The sequence below is a fragment of the Melanaphis sacchari genome, unplaced genomic scaffold, assembly GCF_002803265.2.
Source record: "Melanaphis sacchari strain LSU unplaced genomic scaffold, SCAv2.0 Contig27_pilon_pilon, whole genome shotgun sequence".
NCBI classification, from domain to species: domain Eukaryota; kingdom Metazoa; phylum Arthropoda; class Insecta; order Hemiptera; family Aphididae; genus Melanaphis; species Melanaphis sacchari.
The window spans coordinates 3,390,282-3,414,725 of NW_020271152.1; the positions used below are offsets into that span (position 1 = coordinate 3,390,282).

The 24,444-nt window shown below is 22.8% G+C and overlaps 1 protein-coding gene across 8 annotated transcripts in view; it reads right to left on the bottom strand.

Moving 5' to 3' along the window:
• The window catches only part of LOC112595498, a 111,852-nt gene that overhangs the window by 57,420 nt on the left and 29,988 nt on the right, over positions 1-24,444 (bottom strand). For 6 of the 8 annotated variants that reach the window (XM_025340737.1, XM_025340738.1, XM_025340739.1 and 3 more), the window contains one exon: positions 13,015-13,068. The exons of the other annotated variants lie outside the window; for them this stretch is intronic. In XM_025340737.1, coding sequence (XP_025196522.1) covers positions 13,015-13,024 — 10 coding nt within the window. In that variant the 5' untranslated portion in view covers positions 13,025-13,068. The remainder of the gene's footprint in view (positions 1-13,014; positions 13,069-24,444) is intronic. 8 annotated transcript variants of the gene reach the window in all.

Consider the following 24,444-nt stretch of genomic DNA (forward strand, 5'->3'; position numbering starts at 1 on the left):
TATTACATTTATTTAAATTCTGATTTACTAAAATAAACGTAAAAGCCATATTTTCAAATTATAGAGATTTGTTTGTACTACTTAAGGAGTATCCTGCGGCGATATAAACTATAATTTTCCAAACGATCTCCCTTCCTGTTTTTACTGTAAATTATTTAGTAGATATATTTTTTTTAAACTTAGATGTACCAAATTTAAAATTTGAATGAATAATTTTTCAATTATTAAAATATTTAGACTAAGTATAAAGTCTATTAAAAATTATATTACAAAAATATAAAATTTTATAATATCGAATCTAGTATTTATTATACTTGGTCCATTGTTATAAATCTTAAATATTGATAAATCAATGTTAGTTACTAACATTTTAAAACTGCCATTGACTAACTATAATTTTAGTATACAAATTACAAAATTAAATAATTCAAATTTACTCGTTCAACACTTTTAGAAAAATTATCCGTTACATTACAAAAAGGAATGTTTACATTTAAAAACCAAAATTTTGTGTTTTCCCAGGACACTTTTATAATAGTATTAAAAACCACGAAAATATGAAAATATTATAAACTTTAACAAAATATATTGAAAAACTCAAAAAATCCGATTTTAAATAATCTGCATTATTTAAGAAGAAAAACTGAGTGAGAATGCTTGGAGAGTCACCTTGAATATTGTAATTATCACCATTTTTGTTTTACCTTTCGAATCAATTCTCAGTAGGTATATTATTATTATTAAATCTTTCAGAGTCCACGAAATTTCTAGAGCACAGGTGGTAAGTATAGGATGAAGGAATGCATATATAACTTTGATACGTGTATACTATTTAATACATAGTATACATATTGCGGCTTACTGAGGTTTGTGTTTAGCATATAATATCATATGAAAATATTGCAATAACCGTCGGACTATCATTGTCTTCGTAGCCACCATTATATTTTGCGTAGAGACTGTGCGGAAATCGTTATGACGTTTATGCATACTCGTATAATATGATACATCTATGAATATTTTGAAGTTGTAAGTCGCGGTTTGTAGCATTTTAATATAAGTTTTTGATCATTCTAAATTTTATCTATAAGAATCTCACAATATACGTTATTTCATTTATCAACACTGCTATTTATTATTATGTAATCAATATGGGTATATACATACGTATAGTAGCTAAACCTAAATTAATGACAATGTTAATAATAAGTGTATTTTCCCTATATTTACGTAAACTATATATAAATACAGCTATATTTTGGTTTTTTTTTTATCAAATATAAAATATAGTACTAAAAATAATTATATTCAATCATAATTACTTAACATAACCAAATTTAACCTTATGTAAGCTCGCCTTTAAAACGTAAAATTTAAAAATTTGGCTTCGAAGTGCACATACAAGGATATAGTATTATTTACACTCACATACCCTTTTTTCTACCCGTAACAACGACTTTCTTAGGTTTTTGTGAGGTTTTTTGTGCAATATACGTAAAAGCCTGATAAATAATTATTTTAAACGCACATTACCGGATTACACTGTTCGGAAAACAATGTATAAAAAATACCATTAAACTTTTTTGAAGTCTTATTCAGCATAGTTTGTCTTAACTAATCGTTAATATATTAAAATTATCATTATTTGTATTAAATCATTTTAATTATATTATGATAGTAAAGTTTTAAATCAAAACAATAATATGATAATGGATTTATTATTCGAGCAGAACGTGCTCATAGCATTTACTGATGTACACTATTATATACATTTATTACTATTTGATGAAAGTCTTTGTTTTGAAAGTAATGTTCCAGATGAACTATAGTAGCGTGGCAAGTTTTCTCTTAATTTTAAATATTGCTTCTATAGTTTAAACAGTGGTAATACAGTATTATTGGAATATAATAGAAAATTTATACTGAAAAACAGTTTTATTTGTATGAGTATAATGGTTTACGCAATATTGGTATATTTTATATTGTGTAGTTTTAATGAAAATGAACAAGCAGTACTTGTCTATAATATTGTTTTCTTCTAATGATCATTTTTTTTCCGAATGTGGGCCATAATTTAAATATTTTTCATTTAAGTTAATGAATGTTCTTTACTTGTGTTATTGTGATAAAAATATTCTATTTTTTAACCAAGATTATCCAATTTTCCTATTAAAATATTTTTTAAATTAATTTTTTTAAATACTATAATTTATTACAACAAATAGTGTTTTAATTTGAAAAAATGAAGTTTGTATCATAACTGTTTAATATTTGATAAATCTATAAGCAAGTGTTTTAAAAAATGGTTCTTTAATTGTTTAAAAATCGAAAATTTTGAATAAATTAATTTTTATAAAATAAGACTTTAAAAGTTATTTGAGAATGATGGAATCGCCTTGTTTATTATACCCACCTTTTTTGTTGTTTGAAATTTGTTTTAATTTTTATCGATATTATTTTTTGAATCCAAAATATCATAGGACGTTTACTGGTGTACTTAATAATAAAAAATATATCAACACACTTGTCACCTCACATAAATTACTATAATATAAAATATCAAACATTATAAAGATTCGTTATCAGAAAACTTATGAGGGTATTTAGTATTTACTATACATTATTATCTTCCAATTATATATTTAAAAAATTGCAGATTATTATAGATAATGTACATATTGTTCATAATTTATTATTTACTTTAATTTGCATATTATATTATAAAGTATTTAATAAAGCTTGGAAAATATTAAAATGTTTAGTATATCGTGGCTATAAAATTGAAACTATATCATATTATTTTTCTAGCAACATAAAGATTTAGTTTAAATTTAAATTTAATTAATGATTTTGATTTAATTTTAAAATACACATTGTATACATTTTGATTAGATTTATTGTAGTTATTTTAGGTATTTTTAATGTATTTAATCGTTTTTAAAATAATATAAAATTACAGGAATATATTATTATTACAAAAATAGTTTAAAATACTATTACTTTATTCTTTGATATATGTGTATACTGTATACAATATATAGAACATAATGAACATACGCATTGACAAGACTCGTACATATTAATAATGTTAAGATTTCTTACGATCTTTACTATAAAGTTCTGTTTCATACTATTTTAGTATTCTCAGTAATAAATTTAATATATTATTTAATAGCTCAAAAGTTAAAGTTTAACCACGCAATCCATAATTGTATTCTAAATATTTGATTTTAAAAATAAATTTTATCAATAGACAAAAACGTCAATAAAAATAACTGAAAATAAACACATAAAATAATATTATTTACTACATTATTGTCATGAGACAAGACATAAAGTATACAATAATATACTAGTAGTGCTATAAAAAGAAATAAATCAAAAATTTAAGGAAATGGCATTGTGTCACATTAGTCGTACGTCAGTAAAAAATAACGAACTATTATTAAACATAGATTTATCAGTAATCCTATCTTAAGAACATATTTTTCAACTTCCTGCTGTATAAAATGTGGTTACTAGTATTTATCCCGAGTCGAAATTCCCTAATAGCTTTTTTGCTGAATGAAATATTTCCCGAAATTATCTTTCCTAAACAATCCTTTTACTCAAATTGTAAATATTTTTTCTCGAATTAAACATTTTTCTAAAACTATACATAAAAATAGTGAGATCCTTCACGAAATAAAAATAACAATATATTTATCAAATAATAATCAACGATATTGATAATCGGAGTAACAAAATAAACCACCAAAAGTAGATGTATAAAGGTACCAAAACTTATGTTTTTGGTATGGCTACAGAAAATGGAAAGAGAAAGACCGTTCTTTGATTGTTTTTATCAGACATTAAGAGTCAATATTAATAAACTCAGTTAGGCTTGCATAAAACCATCAATGTGAAAAAAAAGTGGTATATATAACAATTTTCAACTGTTTATAGTTAAACATCGTCTAGATCTCTATTCTTCCTAGCTCTTAAAAATTTTAAAAATAATAAATTAAATTAGAAATATTATTCAATATTTATAGAACTATCCTAAGATAAAAATTCAGAATTCGACCATAAATAAATGTCTATCACAGCGTAGATTACGTGATCTAAATTATTTTCAATATAATAAAATGGACTTAAAATTCTTATGGGAAGTAAATCATATTAATGTTTTATGTACCTTTTTATTGATATATATATTATTTTTTTCAGGACTATAAGATGTAGGAAAAATACTTAAAGAAAAATAAAGAAATTGGAAAAGGGCTGTTTAAGAATTTCAATATGGAAAGAAAAGTCGGCAACAATTCTACTCGCTTCAATAATTTAAACATAGTATAGTGGTTTTTAAAGTAACAAAAAACCATATTGTACCAAAAAACCAATGAAACTGAAAAGCTAGCAAAAAATTCGGAAATTACCTCTCAGACTCGATAACTAATCTTTAAAAATGATACAATATTTTTTGAGTATATCATCTTTTATCTAAAAAAAAGTGTTAAAAAAAATATATTTGAATAGCAAAAAAAATATACTCCTATAAGACAATACATATTTCTCACTATTCAATCAAACTTTTAAATAAATAATTCAACATTTCGTTTCTCTGTTACGTACGATAACATATAAAATTACTATTTTTACCTACCGTGAAATCAAAAAAGGAAAAACCGCTATTACTGCGTCATAGTAAAGTCGAGGGAAAGCTTTTAGAAATACGTGAATGAACAATTTGATTCGTTCGTTTCAGTCAACCATTTATGGTGTAACTGTTCAACTTAATACTTGGTTGATAAGTGCTTATATGAATATATATAGCGAGCCTTCATAAGAAAAATAAGTATAACAAAATTATGCTGTTATATTGTAAAAATATTATGATATCGATGCTTTTCTAAAAATAACTTCTACTGCAGCTACAATATGGTTGTTTTTTTGTATAATAGTAAATAAACGGCAAGAAGAGTAATAAAAACTAAATATGTCAAAGAATGAAATTAAGATGAAAACATAATTTAAAACATCTTAAATCTCGATTCTTTATTTCACAAAAAAAAAAAATTAACTTACTTTGCTTTATTTTTAGTGTTTTATTTATATATAAGAATAAAATACATATCCTTTCTCTGGAAAACCTGATACTCTAGTCTCTTATATTATACGAGTACGTAAATCTGTTCTGTCTTTAACGATTTGTTAATTATTCTATTCAAATTGCATAAACTTCAACTACAAACCTTAACAAATATATAATTTCAAATCAAAATTGACTGGTAAAAACAATGTTGTGAATGATTTATAAATATCTCTGGTATAAATAAACGATTTCGAAAAATTGAGGTTTTCGATCTTACCGACAGATTATAATTGACTTTAAATTATATATACATGTATTATACTACACGAGAACATTTCTATCCTTCATTTTAAGTTCTTAAAGCATCAGATTTGGTCAAGCTTTAATTTAGAATCTTATATTATAAGAGTAATTTTTACCAAAAAAATATAGCTAAAACGCTATAGTTATATTTTTATTTCAATACATAGTCATAAGTAAAGTTTTTACTTGAAGAATAAAAACCGCTTTCGTATGTATTATATTTTATACACATATTCCACAAGAAAAACTTTTGGATCATAATGCTAAATATGCGTAAAATAGGAAACCATTTGTTAATATATCTTATAAACTTTTCAAGTATTTTCAATTTTTTTTTCTAAATGTTACTATCTAGTCCCGTGGTTCTCAACCAGTATGTCGTGACACACTGGTGGTTGCCGAGTAAGTCCAAATGTGCTGTGTAAAGTCCTAATATTAAATGGCACAAAATTTTTTAAACAATTAATGAGTAAAAAAAAGATATTTTTTATAATGTATTCATGGGCCGTCTGGGTTAGTAGGGTGGTATCTTCCCAGTTTGGGTATGAGTGTGTCATTTTTATAGATTGAAATTAGGGTGTTGTCATACAGAAAAAGTTGAAAACCACTAGTTTATGATAGATAGTATGGTATATTTATTTTATTTAACGATAATGATAAATTTTACAGTATGTTATATTACAGTTTTATAAAATAAAGATACTATTCTAAAATTAAATAGTAAGAGTTTACATAGGTAAGGTAATAAATCTTGTATACATTTGAAATATTTTTCTACTTTTAACATAATCAAAATTATTTTTAGGTATAATTGTTATAATACTGAATTCTATAAAAAAATAATAATAATAAAATTCAAATTCAAATTTATATTATGTCAAATATGAAATACAAATTAATATTGAAAAATCATCATTTTTTAAAATTTTTTTTTACATGAAGGTACATAGAGAATATTTTTAAAATTGCATATTATAAACAAGAATGAGTAAATAATTATAAATATTTAAACTTAAATTAATATAATATAAAATAATTACTGTTATTGGTTATTTTGTGAAATATTTCCTTCTTTTTTTGACGTTAGAGTTATATTTTGCTTAGAAAAGATACAATACAAATGCCTAGCTAAAAATAAAAATAAAAATTCACGTGACACTTGTTGGTTGTTTTCCTTGGAGATAAAAAGGACGTCGGGGAATGTTATAAAATATTACTTATTCATATCATATTTTTAGTGCAATTTGTATTGTAAAATTTATATTATATGTATACATAAACATAATGTCACCACTTTAATCTTATTAACAATTAACACGATATAAAATAAGACGTGTTTCATAAATATTATCATAATGTTAATATGTTGTATAATATTTCCAAGAAACTATTAACTATTTTCAATTTTAGCACATTATAGATATACCACATACATTATAATATTTTTGTATTCCATTAAGTTTTAATTAATTAATATATATTATACAAAATACCACACACATTTGTTTATTGTTTATGAGATAGTACATTTTTTTTAAATTGCTATTAAAAAAATGTCAATCATATGTATTAAAAAAAAAAAAATACATGAAAAATGTACTACTTTGTGTGGTTTAGTTGTGTACCTAATTTATGTATGTAAAGTCCACCAATAATAATTAATTTAATATAAATTACAACAAGAAGTTAACGTATGAACTTTCAACATTCTACTTTTGAACTTCAACACTTATTTACAATTTTCTAGATACTTTAGACATGCTTATACATCATTCACAAGTAACAGCAGTTCAACAGAAGTTTATTATTTTAGTTGTAGTACCTACGTAGATACAATATACGTTTATAAGGAAAGTTTTAATTATCTTTTACACATATAGACATTATCATAAATGTACATTTTAATAGAATTTATAGACAATTTTAGTGGAAATTATTTTTTTTATTAAATTTATCTGAATATAATTATATATTATTTGTATAAAAAGGTATAATAATTAAATTAATTAGCGTGAACGATTTATATTGTAATATACTAGAATATATAAGCTTAATGAAAGACGCAGTTGCTGAAAATCCTACTCGTATTTAATTTTAGGAGATTAAAAATGACAAACTTGCTTGTATTTTAATTTATTCACTAAATATTAAACCAAATAAATTTAGAGTTCAGATATATTTGAATGTATAGTTTTAAAAAAGCTGTTTGATGATTTCTATGTATAGATAATAGATATATGATTATATTTAATATCTTTAATCACAATAAGGTGACGTTAGTTGATCAGAGATATATATTTTTAAAATTAAAAAAGATTAGATACTCATTTCTTGATGGGGAATCCAAGTTTATTAAGTAAATTGGAAAAATGTCATAACGAGCTTTGTTGGCAAAGTAATAGTTGACTATACGTATTAAGTACAATAGTAAACACGAGATGGAAGAATATCATTAAGTTTTAGAAAAATGGCCAAGAACTAGATATTGTCAAATTATTCGATACTTAATTACTTTAAATACAACAGTAGAGCAGTTAAGTTTTTTTTCTCCAGATTTAATAATATTAAATTTGAAAATCAGTGTATTTGGCAATACTTGAATATTTTTACTTTTGAACGCCAGTTTAATGAATTTTTAATAAGTTTTATAAATAATTGAAATATTTATTAATGTTCAATTTCTACAAAAAAACAAATAATAATAATAATAGTACAATGCATAGTACATAATTTCATAAATCAATATCATTTGTAATTTGTGTATAGAGATACGTTAATAATTAATCTTTTTTTGAATCAACTAAAAATAACAATACAGATTTTTATACTATTATTTAATATAAGTATTGTACAATTTTACATCATCAGATATTTAAATTACAGATAAAAATTCAAATATTTGGATTGGAGTTACAATATTTATATACACATATCGTGTAGTGATAAACCTACCACTCTAAATTCTCCTATATATACATAATTATCAAGTAGTATATACACGCCAAATTAGGTGTTAATCCTCTCTAAAGTTAACCAAATTTAATCAACGTTTGATCACAATAAATTTTGATATTGAATATGAAGAAAAAATATTAAAGTATTTTATAAACTTTTATAAATTAATAAGATCATACTAGGCACCGGAAAACTTTACTAGTCAGACTTAAGGCATGTACAAACTGTAACATAACATGCATGTTTAAATTGCTTATCTATATACACTTAAATAAATAGATGTATAAATTTACCAAATCATAGATAACACTAAAAATCAGATACAAGAAAACTATGATAGTATCGTGTAAATATTTACATAAACTATAGGTGCTAGTAGGTATAGTAATTTTAAGAATTATTTTTTCATGATTATTATTTTTACCAAGATATTATATTTAATTTACTATGTTTTGTAACAGAATTTTTGTGCTTGAATTTTGTATTTTTTCGGTTATTTTCAACCAGAATAATATATAAAAAGTCGAAGCAATTGCCGATTCACAGAATACCACGGGCGCTTTTTACTCGCTTTTCATAACACGAAATATATACATAATTCGATATGCAACTTAAAAACCGTAAAAAAAAAATAAGTTATTACTATTAAATTGAAAAAGTTACGTTTGACAACAAACAAAATTTACCGGTAACTGAAAATATTTTTTTTGTTTTTCATATCCCTAGGGTTTAAAACGTTCAGGAAGTAAAATTCAAAGGATACTGGAAAAATCACTATTAAATATATACGAGTATGTATACCTCAACAAGCAATTAAAATATTCCAGAAATATATGACATAATATCTGCCATATTTTTCAGAAGTGTGAAATTTATTCAGAAATATGATTTTAAATAAAATTAAAGAATTTCTATTAGCGAATTGATCGAAAAAATACATCAACAAAATAAACATTAGGAGACGCATTTTATAGATGTTGTAGTTCGTATGTTTTATTTTTATTTCAAAATTAAGTTTTTATTAATAATCTGTAATAACATACACATTGAACAAGTTTTTTATGTAAGATTTAATGAATTAACTATATATTTATGTTAGTAGGTTTTATATTTTTAATAAGTTTACTTTCAGTACGATTAGTCCGTCTTCAATATTTAATATTACAGGTATTTAATAATTTTATTTTAAATTATTATTAAGGTTACATGGTATTTTAATTTGTAAAAAATTATCTGAATCTAAGGGAAACAATCGATAACTTTTTTTACTCTGTACAATTGATTTAATAACTTTTATTTACCTACTAGTTAGAATTTAAAATAATATATCTATGAAATTTTATTTAGCTCTAATTATTGAAAACTTTATACTATTAATTTTAGACATTAAATACAGACATTTCTATTTTATTGATTAAAAATCTACAGCCTATTATTAATTGCATTATTTTTGGTAAAATGATAAACTATTCGGTATTGGGTCTTAAATTAAATATATATATTTAAATAGTACTTGAAAACTACCACAAATATGCAACACAAACATTTACAAATATAAAATACTTATTAGTTATAGAATAAAATTGTATATATTTTTGCTGAACATGTTTTCTTTGTATACTGTCAACGAATATCACTATATTGATTTTCGTAGGCAAAATAATTTATAGAATTATAAAACTCAATATTTTTGAGCAAGAAAATACCGCTTTGCTGTATTTTATATACGTGTCGAGTGGGCACAATAAAATGGTTGGATTCAATTTTAAACCACAGGTTTTCTATATTTTTATTAAATAAAAAAAAACATTTGAAATTCTAATTATGTCTTTCGTGGAATTTATATTTCTGGAACAATTCATCCAATTATATTCTTATTAATACAAAACAATAAATATTTCAAATTTATATATTTTAAAAATCAATAAAATCAAGTGTATATTTGTATTTTCTTGAAAGTTATCGTCAGTCAAAGATAAAAATATTTCTTTACGAAAAATTATAAATCGTATGAACTTTGATGCGTAGTTCACTCGATAATAATTTTTTTTTCTAAGTCTATTTAGTTTTGTAAAAAAAAAGTATATAAATATGTCTAACTTTTATATTTTAAATTTTTTAATTATACAAATATAAACTTAAAAAAAAAATCACATTTGTATTTATAATAATTTTTCAATTATTCTATATTCTCTATAATTTATTCAAGATGATATTAATGTGCGAATGCCAAAAGAATAAAAATGAGTAAAATAATTTAAAAAAGCTGCCTAATATTCAAGAAAACTAGAAAATATTATTAGTAATTTTTTATTCTAATCATTGATTTTTTATCTAAATTGTATGTTAATTTATTAGTTATTATCACAAAAATATATGCTAAAGCACCTTACTATAAAATAATACATTTACAATATAAAAACTTTAAAGAGTTGATTAAAAATATTCAGTCATTAAATAATACATTTAATCATAGAGAAAAATTCTTCTCTACATCACACAATATATATTTATTTATCAAAGCTTACAATGTAACTCCAAATTCAAATTCAAATTTAAAATTTTCAAAAATATAAACAATAATAACCTGACGGCCAGACTTAAGTCTAAACATTAATATAAGACTTAAATATTTTTTTTATTTTTGTCTGCATACTATTATATATTTTTACTTTAGGTACTAACTGTGTCATACAGCAAAAATAAATATTTTTTTGCATTGGTAACTAATAATATAAAAAAATGCATTCAAATGTATATTATGATGTTGGTTAAAAAATAAAATAAAATAAATTTAACTTTGTAGAGAACATAAAATATGATAACCGTATTTTCACAATATTTTGTTAAAAATTAATTGGATAGCAAAATATGTAAATAGTGTTACCAAGATGCTTATGCACCTAACTCGGTTTTATTATTATTTGGAACCAACACAACGTATTTCAGATAACATAATATATTAATATTTAATATGTTAAAATAAAAGCTAAACGAAACAACAAAACGCATTTAATATAATACTTACTTACCATGGTACATCATTGTATAAACAATAATGTAACGAAAACTAATGTTATTAAATATCTATGTTTAACTTAGTGTTGTAGTGATTTCAAAGAGTATTCAACTAACATAAAAAGTAATTCCTAATTCCTAATAGTAAGTATTATTGTTCAAAAAGTATTTATTGAATTATATTTATTTATAATATAATAATAACACGAAAAATGATAAAAGAAATTTTTCTACTTTCAATCATTTACTTTATATATATATATTGAAATATAGTATTAAAAGCGATTTAATGTTATCGTAATAATATTGTTGATGGAGTTGTAATTAAAAAATGATAAAATAGAACATTTTTTGTTTAAGTCAAGTACTTTTTTTTATTTATTCGTAAATCTTTTTTTTTTATTTTAATTAACATATTTAGGCATTCTTTAATCACTCAATTTTTGAAACATGTACTTTTCATGAAATCTACAAACTTCGTAATATTGCTCAGTTTATACAAAACTATATGTTCAGATGTGTAAATTATCAATTTTTTTTTTTTAAATAGTTATGGACGTTATGGATGATTATAAAATTAATTTAAATGTAGCTTACATTTTATATAAACGCGTATCTTTAAAAATTAATCTTATAATCTATATATATATATATATATATACCTCAAAATAAAACTGTTATTACAAATTATATTTATGTACAGTATTATATATTAAATGTCATGCTTTAAATATTGTTAGATTTTCATAAATTAAAACCAAAGAATTCTTCGTATTTTATCCTGTATAAATTAATTTGAAATAACATTTTAAATTTGTTTTTTTTTTTTTATAGTTGAAGTTCTTAAATATAATGTAATAAGCCTTTAAACTCATTTTAAAATTGTATAATAATTTTTTATAATAAACATTTAAACCATAAAAAAAAAAATCGGTTTTTATTCTCACATTTTATACGAGTGCGTATTTCAAAAGTTTATGTTAAACACTACAGTAAAAACTATGACAGCAACACAATGCACGAATAATAATTACTAGTCAATTTTAGACACCGTAATCAACCACTGTGACGTATATTTTTATTAACAGTTATTTTAAATTCAATTCATATTAATATATTTAATAACAACAATTTAATATTATATCTAAAAACTTTGACACATTGAATGACTTTTCTATTCTTTGAAAGTGATGTTATATTGAGAAAACATAGTGAAAATAAATTGAAAACATTTGCATTCATATACAGACAATATGATAATACATTATAAATATCATTGTTGTACAATAAAAAACTAAAATAAAATAAACGGAGGATAAAAGTTTGTTGTCACTTTGTTGATATTTGCTGAAAAATAACTCTATGATTAAGTAAATATTTTTTTGCATGCAATGTATAGAGAATAAGCCACGCTCCAAGTTGAAAATATATTCGGTGTCTATTTTATTTTAAAAGCAAAAAAGAATAGCTTTGAAGTTTTTTCGTTTCAAATATTATTATACTTATAATAACTCACTAAGCTAATAAATTTGATGTACACATGATTCGAATATATTTAAAACTATTTATATTTTTGTATGCGTTTTGGTTCTATAATGATCATTGATTATGCAAATTCTCTATATTATTATTTTTCACAATTTTTAATAGTTAATGGTACTTACTACTTTGCATAAATCATTGCAGATTTCTTTTGAGAAATACACGAAATCGGTCAACTGCAAAAATGTCCAATTATTAATTTTAAATGCTTTTTCTTTTTTCTCCAAGTCTGCGTAAGTACTGGGTTATTTGATTAATTTTATTTGACTTTATTTTATTTTTATTCAGTGAAATTAAATTATTCAAAATTCAATGGATGATTTTAGTGCGATGTTAATGTTATTATAAATTGTTGTTTGTATAATATAATACAATATTATTCTGACAAGTTACAACTAATAAATCATTATATTCCAGTTAGTATATTTTGTTGAGAACACTATGTCTACAACACGGATTATTATTCATTAAGTATAACCCTCGAATTAACTATTATACACTATTATTAGAATTATATTAAGAGAAAAAAAAAGGTATGTAAGTCGATACAAATGATTATAGTTTAAAGAATTATAGTTCAAAATCTGAACTAGGTATTTGGTTGAAACAATTTTTCGCCCTTAGATTTTTACCCTCAGAAGATAATATAGAAGATGTTTTTGCTTATTTAATTAAAAATAGCCCTACTGATAATTTTGAGTTTATTGATTATATACTGAAAAATTATTTATCATTTTATGCCTCTTTTTCACTGATTTTATGGGTAACTGAACATTTAACAGAGGCAAGAACCTAAAGGTAAAAAGTACGCAATCGTGTTGCACTGATCTGCTTTACATTAAATGTCGAGTAGGTCACTATTATAAATGTATTAAATTTGAATTCAGAGATATATCATTGTATACGAAAAACTATTCTGAGCGGAAGAATTTTATCGTTCTACTTCACTTAATATGTTTTTTTTTTTTTTTATATAGGCTGATATAGCTATTAAATTCATTTATTTTACTTTTAGTATTATATTAAGTTAACATAATTTTTTTCAAAAATATTGCATTTATTATATAATTATAACATTTAATTATCATAATAATATATAATATAGTTATTCTGTATTGTATAAATTTATATAACTATAAATATAATAACATTTTTTCTATAAATACCATAAAACAGTAAAAATAAATTCAAAATTAATAAATATTGTACTTATTAGGAGAAATTTGGTGATTTTTAGTTTTTAACTTTTCAAAATAGTATCCACAATAACAAATGTATTATTAATATAATAATAATAATTGTTATTATTATTAATCAATAATCATATATTATGTTTAAATTTACCTACAATATATTTATCTTATATTGTTACATTTTTTCTAAAACAAGTAGATATTTATGATAATATGTTAAACACAAAACTAAACTAATACAATAAAAAATATGTTAAGCCTAGAAGTGTATATGACAGTTTATTTGGGATCTAAAACATGTCATATTATTAATAATAATTAATCGCTCATTTCTATAGGGATAACCATGTATATATATATGTGTGTGTGTGTGTATAGGTCACATATTTCGCATAATTGTATTATTATTTAATTAACAATTATAAGTTTAAATTAAATCGTTTGACAATTATTATAATATGTAATACATAATAGTTAATATAAATTGTTTATTGTTATATTAAGGATCATTTCTTGATTTATGTCCACTGATAAATTATTTCATCCTATAATCAATAAATGTTAACGGAAACGATAAAATACATCAAACCAAAGAACTTTATCAGCTTTATCTGTGTACTAAATTATTTAATTAAGAGAAATAAATACCAGAGTCTTAGTTGTACATGCCAAACATTTAACATAATTTAGTTTACTTTACACGAATGTTTCGATATGATTTGAAAGTTAGTGTAACTCGTGATATAGCAACGAGATATTATATTCTACATAGTATATAGTTCACATACCGGAAAAAACAAATTTGTTAGTTATACGATATAATTTATACCGTATGTATAATATAATTAGAACATCTAAGTCATAAACAGAAAGCATTTAATTCCGCATATTTAATGTACTTATGAAAAAAAAAATAATTATATAGATATGTATTATAACGCCCATAACATTTCATTAAATTATAATATAACATTAAAATTGTATCTTATTTAATGTGAACCGTAATAAATGATAAATAGCGAAATTTATCTTAAATTGTGATATCTACCTAAACGTATTTATATTATAGAAATATTCTGTTGCCATTAAATAATACTGTAAAAATATAAGTTTATGATAAAATAAACAACATACATACTACGATAATATGAAACATAACTCGTTCATAAATATTGTTCTAGGTTTAATAAAACATTTCAAAACATCATATATTATTATAATACCACATAATATACTATTTATATAATTTTTACAACGGAAAAAGTAAAAACGCTTGTAACCAGAATAAATATTGATAGACATTTTATATTGCAATTTCGTTCTTCTAAACTATAAAAACAAATATTTGTAGAGTTTTAATAAAGATTATTATGGCGGTAATTGTATTTTATATAATATTGTGAAAGTAATTTTTGTTTTTATTCATTAGCGTTTTAATTCATTATCTGATATTATAATACAACCATACCTAGTTGAAATAAAATCCATATTACAATATCTAATAAAAAAAAAAAAAAAAAATGTATACCTATCAATATGCATGCGTCATTATCATAAATATATTAGATATAATATGAATAAAATAAAATAAATATAATAATAATATCATATAAAAAATAAATAATATAAAGTTATAATTGAATATTTTTTATAGGTATTCAATTAAAAAAAATTTTAGAATTTTTTTAAATTTAAAAATATTATTAAAAATAAATTAAAGGCAGGAAGAATAGACATTTAATGATCTTCAAGAATATATATGATATAATAAGCCTGTGGTGTTTCAATATAAAATTGAAAGATACAATGAATAAATCACAAACAAGAAAGACTCTAAACTAAGATTAATACAACTTTTAGAGCCAGTTACACTGTTTTAAATAATAATAAAAAAAAAAAAAACAATAAATTCGTTGTATTTTAATATATAAACTATACTTCTGAGTAGAAATCCAACAATTTCGATTTTATTGTTTTGATGATTGTGATTTTTTTTGATTTTTAATATTTGAAGTTAATTGATTTTACTTTAATAATTGAAAAGTTCAAAGCAGGTAAATAGGTTCATCATCTACTTAAATCTACTGTAAATTAGATGTCAAGTATACCTTATTATTAACGACATTGAGTAGACGTTAGAATATCCGGTATGATCCAATTTTATACTACAAACACTTATAAACAATTAATTCACGATTGATTTTTTTTTTTTAATTATGTGAAGAAAAATCAGTAAAAATCTTGCATTGCATTTTTAATTTAAAATGTTGTAATAATATACATATATACGTATTAATTTAATTTAACAACAAACATTTCTAGAAATTAAAAACTTGTAAAAAAAGAATTGTGACTAGGTATCCTCCTTATGGATTTTTGAATTTTTTGAATTGGGATATGAACAACTTATTAACTTATAAGAAGCCACCTATTGTTTTCAAAATTTTTTACTTAACAAATGAAGTTTGATCATTCATAAATCTAAAAAAAAATAGAATATTTTAAATACCTATCTATAAATAGCGTAAAGTAATATATTTCCTTTATTAGAACACTTTTTATAACTTTCAATTCTGGCTTAATATAGAACAAAAATTTGGAAACACGTGATACCTCATTAAAATATATTAAAATAATGAATAAACACCAAACTAGTTTGTGGCTACTTTCTGATTTACAATTGTGATACAGTATCATATTTAATCAAGAATATTATAGAATTATTTTTTTTTCCCTAAATGACACGACAGCAAATTTTAATTATTATAATTATCGAATCAAGTTGATTTATCTCAATATCAATTAGAGACCTTTTTTATACAGTAACTCTGATTCTGTTTCTGACATTTGCTTGGAGAAACTCATGGATATAGTTAAAATTCATTATTATTTAATATTCGTAAATTTGTACTAATTTAACTATTCGATTATTTAATAATCATCATATATTATAATTATTATTAAATGTTAGTGACATATTAATATTACATCGCAGACAATAAAGTAACATAGCTGTATGAAATTCATAACTATAATATAATATTCACGATATATTGATTTTTTCCACATATTTAGCTGGATGATATTACAATCATATTGGTTTAATGATACGTGGGTATTCTTAATTGGCTAATGTTTACATTATCAGATTTTTAACATTATCATAATACATGTAGATAAAATTTAATTAAAATTAGTAAACATTTTGGTCTTGCATAATTAAAAATTATCAAGTATTCACACTATTCATAATTGATGTAGGTTTCACTGAAAATAATTACCTTGACATCTCTTGTTAGTGTAAGCTACTCTTGAATAACATCGAGTTATTTGTATTCTTCAAATAATGAGAGTATTCAAATTAATGTTCTTACCATTTTACGTGTGTAAACAAAAAAAGTACTTTAGAATACTCGATTTTATGAGAGAACTTAACTGTAAAACAAAACGGATTTATCAGTGTCGAAAAATAGACGGTATTTTATGTTTAAAAAATGTTATTGTTGGAATAGGTAAATACACTTTTATATACCTACATATTATATCATTTTTGTACAGAAAGTAATGCGGTGTAATTAATTATTATCTTTTCAATATCTGAATTAATCCTACATTCACTCTTGTAAAATACTTTTATAAAATAAAACACTTACTTTAGTAGTCTGACACTTATCTTAAATAGGATAGGTAAGACGGTAGAAACCAATGAATCACCCATTTTAATTTTTATTCGTGTGTAAGAATTAAAGTTTATTATTTTTTTGAAATTTAAAATAAATTACATAAAACACACAAATTTTTAATATTATTTATTTTTATTGTTTATTAATAGATATTTGGTGGTAAAAGTTGTTAGAATAACAAAGACAATGTAAACTTCATTAAGTGATTTGATAGCTTTTCAACCCATTTTTTTTTTTTTTTTTTATATATAATAAAAAGAATACGTTCCTAATTATGGGGTTATTTAATTCAGAATTGGTCAGTTTAATAGACTCGTACAGATACGTCCAACTCTAGCTATTTGTTATAGTTTTTAAACATACAAATAATAAGAAATAATATGAGTAAATATAAGTAAAATAAAATAAAACATAAAATGTATAAATTATATAAAACAAAGAGACTGATTCATAAAAACCATGTAAAAATAAAATTTTAATTAGTATAAATAATTATTCGTACAAAATGTAGTAACTTTTCTAATACTAATTTAAATGCATATTATACAATATTATGGTACACTAAGATCTTCTCTAGCATAATATTATGTTTTAACTTTATGATATAATTTATAAAATAATAAATTTCATTGAAAAATGTTCCATAAATTCTTTAATTAATAGTTTTAGTTTTTAGTTAACTAAATTACAACTGACTATTTTAGAATTATTTATTAAAAAACATATGCGAATAAAGTAATTTATTAATATACTCGCAATAAGATTGTATATTTATTAAAATCGAATACCATTTTTTTTTTTTTTTTTTATTGTAATTAATTTTAAAATTTATAAATAATATTCCCAATTTGTTTAAGCAAAGGCATTATTATTATTAAACACTTGAACCATATCAGCTAGCAGCTATTTATATAATATATATATATATATATATATATATATTTATATTTTGACTTAAATACTGTACCTAATACCGTACTATTTAATTGCTAAACCTATAGTGAATAAAATATGAATTATTCAACGTCTTTTAATTGTTGTTAGTATGTTACTAAACTTTTGGATAGTTTTAAATATTTATTATACGAATTTAATGATAACGTGAATATAATATTTTAAGAATTATGTTGAGGATTTTATGGGTTTTCATACCTATGATACTTTTGCCATTTCTATATCTCCACCATCCATCAAAACAGTTACGTTTATGTTTGATAACATTTAAATTATTCCATATAAAAACCGCGGTTCAAAAAGGAAGAATAAATGAATAAATAAATAATTTTAATTCGTAAAAGAGACGTGTAATAGGTATATTACAAGCTGTAAATAATATGTTATATCATTATTCGCAGACAGTTTTTCTACTCATATTGTTATAAGTATTAAAATCGTATTGGCTAGTAATGTCTTACTGTTCTATTATTATAATCTTTTTATGCATTATTTATAAGTATACATTTTTTTTTTTAGTTCTAAAAAAATAAAAATAATTTTTGTATAAGACTTATCACCTCAAAAAAAAAAAATACTCCAAATAAATAAGACACTACCTAAATCATTTTTCAGAAAATTATTTCAATTTAATAATACATCATTTTAAGAATATTTATAATCTAATTAAAAAAGTAATATGTTGTATACTATTATATTATACAGTACATAATGCCTAATTTTTTAAGAGGGATAATGGATGTGTTCCTCTTTACAAAATATAATTATGGTCTTACTATATAGTTACTGAATTACAATAATAAATGTTAATAGATTTGTTGGTAGTAATAGCTGATACTAGAGACATGTTTGCATGTATTATAATAATTGAGTTCCTGAAAATATTACTTCATTAGTTTATCTCCAAACATTTATCGTAAAGTTGTACACGATTTCGCATCATTTGGACGCGTTTGGTGTAACTAAAATTTAAACACATATAAATTTAAAGCATCTATTTTTATTTTTTTAGACCAGAGATTATAATAAAGTGATATAAAAATGTGACATTGAAAAATGTCGATTTAATTTCGTTTGTTGAGGGGATTGAAAGCGATGATTTTCAATCTTTGTCTAACGCACGTGTAACATAGAATTATAGACGTATTCTATTTCCAATATACCGATTGGTATAATGAAGTGATAAGAATTATGAAAATAGACATGAATTTGTCTTCTTTAGATCGACTTTTTCATTTGATATTATCCCCCCTCCCAAATCCTAAAAATGATATATTAAAAAATTGACATACTTCAATTTTTAAAGAAGTTTAAATCAAAAAACCAAAAATGTGAGGAAGTTGATCTAAAGTAAATTTAACGAAAAATTCATATCTATTTTTATAATTCTTATCGCTTCATTATATCAATCAGTACATTAGAAATAGAATACTTCTATAATCTTATATTACACTTGTCTTAGACAAATACTGAAAATCAACGCTCCCAATCCCCTTAATTGGTATTCATATCATCAATAAATGTTTATTGCAAAAGTCTTATAAATAAATAATAATATATGATGCATTTGTGTACATTTTACTTCAAAATAACACATGAGCATCAACAATCCAGGGCTCCAATAATGTAGTACTGTATAGTGCTTTTTAAAATATTTAAGAACCAACTAGTGTATTACCTAAAATAATTCAGGACCATACTAAAATAAAAAAAAAAAAATGGGAATCATCTCACATATAACCTAAAAAGAAATATCCTTAACCAGCTGCTTACAACGATTGACGTGCATTTACAGATTGCGTTAAATTTAGGCTAATAATAGTTTTAAGTCTCTGATAAAATGAAGAATAATAAAAATAAAAAATAAAATGTGAAATTTTAGTATATATTGATAATCAAACTTGCTCAAAAAGTTGTAGGTACTTACTTATGCACACAGTAATGTTTTTTTATTAAAAACAACATTATTGTACTACATATTCTTATACTAATTGAGTAACTACGAAGTTAAAATTAAATAACATTAAGTCTAGTGAATTAGTAAATTTTAGGTTTTTAATTGTATTAAAGTTTTACAAATAAATAAGTTACTTCACTTGTGTTACGTTTCGGATACTAATTAAGACAAATCCTTAATTCGGTTCCCTAATCATTGTAATTAATGTTTGTTGGAACTACAAATGGTCTACGAAGAAATAACGCTTGTAAGTTAATAACATATTGCTGTAGATTAAGATTAAAATATTATGTTATAAAAACTCAAAACAATAACTTTTATATACCCACTAAAAATATATATTATATTTAAAACCGTATTACATTTAAATGTTTATTATTTATTTTTAAATAATTGTTCAATTATAATTATAAATGATTTTTAGAACTATTTATACAACTGAGGTTAAATATACCTAATACAAAATTATACATATATAAATATATTATATTCATATTACTATTTATATTTTTAGTACTACATTATTACATGCTAAAAATACAAATGCAGCAGCGTCATATGTTACTGATTTTTTTTTTTTTGTAAACATTTATGCATAAATATTTTATTAAAAATAATTTCTAAAGCATTTTTATGATGATATAAAATTATCATTATGTAAAAAATATACAATGTATAATTGAATATAGCTAATTAGTTATAGTTTTTAAAAGAGCTTCTTTTTCAACATTTTAATAAAAATAATAACTGCTGATATATAGTTTACTAAATAAAATATATTCATATTTTTTATAAAATCTACTCCGTAAAACAATATGAACTATTTTATTGAAATATTAATTATATAAATAAAAATTAGGGTTTTCAATCGTACTAAATGGCTATAGATATATAATTATAATAAAAATAATAATATATTATTTTCCAAAATGGTCGCTATTCGTTATTTCATGGTTTACCGATATAACTATTAGGTTCTATTGTATGTGAGTTCTATTAAGTTACGTCGCAATAAAATACATGCCTATTAAATATAATTTATTTATTTTCATTTGATTTCAATACAGAGTCAAATATAACATTTAAATGATTAGTAACTATTTAAAAAATACTTGTTGATTGCTTTTCGAATACTTTTAGTTATACTAATATGTATACTATTTGTTTATAAATTTATAAATTTATAATATTAAGCTCCTCGTAACTGTATTTTATAAAATTATTGCTTAAGTATTTGTATCGTAAAAAAACTACTAAATCGATAGTGCTGAGAATTTTTAAATTAATCTAATAACCTAAGTTAACTTAATCTATCTCTTGAGCTAGTGTTTTAAATAAAAAATCAAATATAAATTATATGTCTTATGAAAACTTAATGGTTTTAAAATATAAAACCATATGAAAAAGTCGAATGGAAAATTTAATTTTCAAATTAATATATATACTTTGAATGCGAATGTTTACCGTGGTTGAGGATTTTCCATATGAATGAATATTTAATCTGCTTAGGTAAGATTCGAGTTTATGTTTAAATAGTAAATTTGTTGTTATAAATACGTGAATACCGTAAAAAATGGTCAAAGCGATAATTTGCTTAATGTAACATAATAGTATAGTTACAATAAATATTATGTTTATATTAGTGTGTGATATATATATTTTTTTTTATCTAGATTCTAGCGAGACATTAATTTTGTGTTTTTGAAGTAAAATTTACAGATTTTAAATAAATTTATAATTCGTTTAAAATATTATAAAATTTTGTTTTGTGCGTAAAAATAAAAATCTGAATACGAATTGAACATCATGGTAAATATTATAATAATATTTAATATCTACCTCACAATTCAGCAATAGTATTACGCCTATAATATGTATGTAGTTACTACCATTTCTGCGAAGTGCAAAGATGATATTTCTACCCTTCAGCTATATAATAATTTTCTCCATCTCACTACACATGATTCACATTTAACGTTATTCGTGTTTTGTGATAAATTTAAAATCGTACCTCCGATAAAATTTCTCTACTCTTTATTCCTTACTATGTAATTTTATAGTATTATGTACTTTTATTTATATTACTTATATATTATATTTTCTCCGTATATAATATGTAAGTTTTTAACGAATGCCATATTATTACTGTATGATATATATAAATATCGTTTAAATTATTATATCATCTATCTTTTATTAGTTGAAAACGTAATTGAAAAGTAAAATATAGTAATATTATCTACTTTAATTCAGTAATGTATGAACAAGTAAAAAATAAGATTCATTTTTTCAAATTTCAAAATGAATTTTATCAAATAATTAAATTATCCTGTAGTACCTACATGTTTTAGTAATCTTATATAATTTTCGATGGCTGAAATAACAAAGGTACCTAATAGAAAAAGTGTATATTAATATTATATTCGCTGCACTGCAGTGCGGCGGTCTTTATATTTTACGACGATTGTGACTTGATACAGGTGTCTGGGCGATGCGACTGTAGCGTTCCGAGCGGCGACCGTTTAGTGCACGTTTTATATAGGAATGCGACTTAAAACTAGGATTTGTGACGGGACAACGGGTGATCGAGAGTGAGAGAGAGGTGGAATATAATATATATACACATATATAGCTGCGGTTGTCGAGAATCAAAGGTCACGAATATTAATAGTGAAAATTCGAGGTTTACGTGAATAATTGATGTGCATACGAGGAACGCGTGTACCTACTCGTGTAATGTATATATGTACATGAATTAACAGTGGGCCGATGTATCGTAACCACCGGGGGGAGAGTGAGGCAAACGTGGAGAGAGAATATTTTATCAGCGCTCACGGAACAACGGTGTATTATACAGTTGGTGTGTGGACAGTGCAATGACGGTGGCGTAGTCGGGACGAGGGATAAAATATTAAATTCGGGTTACTCAGCCGAGGGAATCGGAACGAACATGAAATATGCAAAAACGAATTTCCGACCGTCTATTCGCAACCTGCAGCACAACCACAAACGTCCATGGACGGTGCACAAAAAACTAGCTGCAGCTATAATTGCGATATTTTTGATGGTGATGTTTCGATATCATATTTATGTAACAGTACCATTTTTTTTTTTTTTTTTGAGGAAAAGGAGAAGTGGAGTAATAATAAACTTATTTAAAATTAATTTAATGAAGTATGAGCTTTAATATATTCTTATCAAACTGAGATTTTCTTTTATTGAACAAAAATAAGTTTGTGATAGGGGTTTGCTAATATTGCTTAGAACCTCAGTTTCAATTAAAATAGGAAACTATACTTTTATTTTAGGATTGTGCGTTAGTGGTATTAGTTCTATTCTATATGCAAATTTTAAGCCGTAATAAATTCTCTAATATAAATTATATTATGTAAGAAAAAATAATGAACAGTAAACCTACTGTGGCGAGCGGTCAGCGTAACGATGCAGATTTAGTCGCATAACAATAGTACGTACTACGTAGGTATTAGGTAGAAACTGTAGAACGCTATCCATGTCGATGCAGTGAATCGGAGATAGAATATTAATATCAAATGAAGGAATATAAAATAATTATGAGGCTAATTTATTTAGGCAATATACTTAGTTTTATCGAATAGCAACAATTTAAAATACAAATTAACAATTGAAGTATGATTTTTAAAAAAATGTATTTCATTTTACCGATGACCTGATAGCGTACGGCGAAAATTATAAAACAAAATTAAGTTTTTCTGCGATCAAATTCATTAGTTTTAACCTTCTATT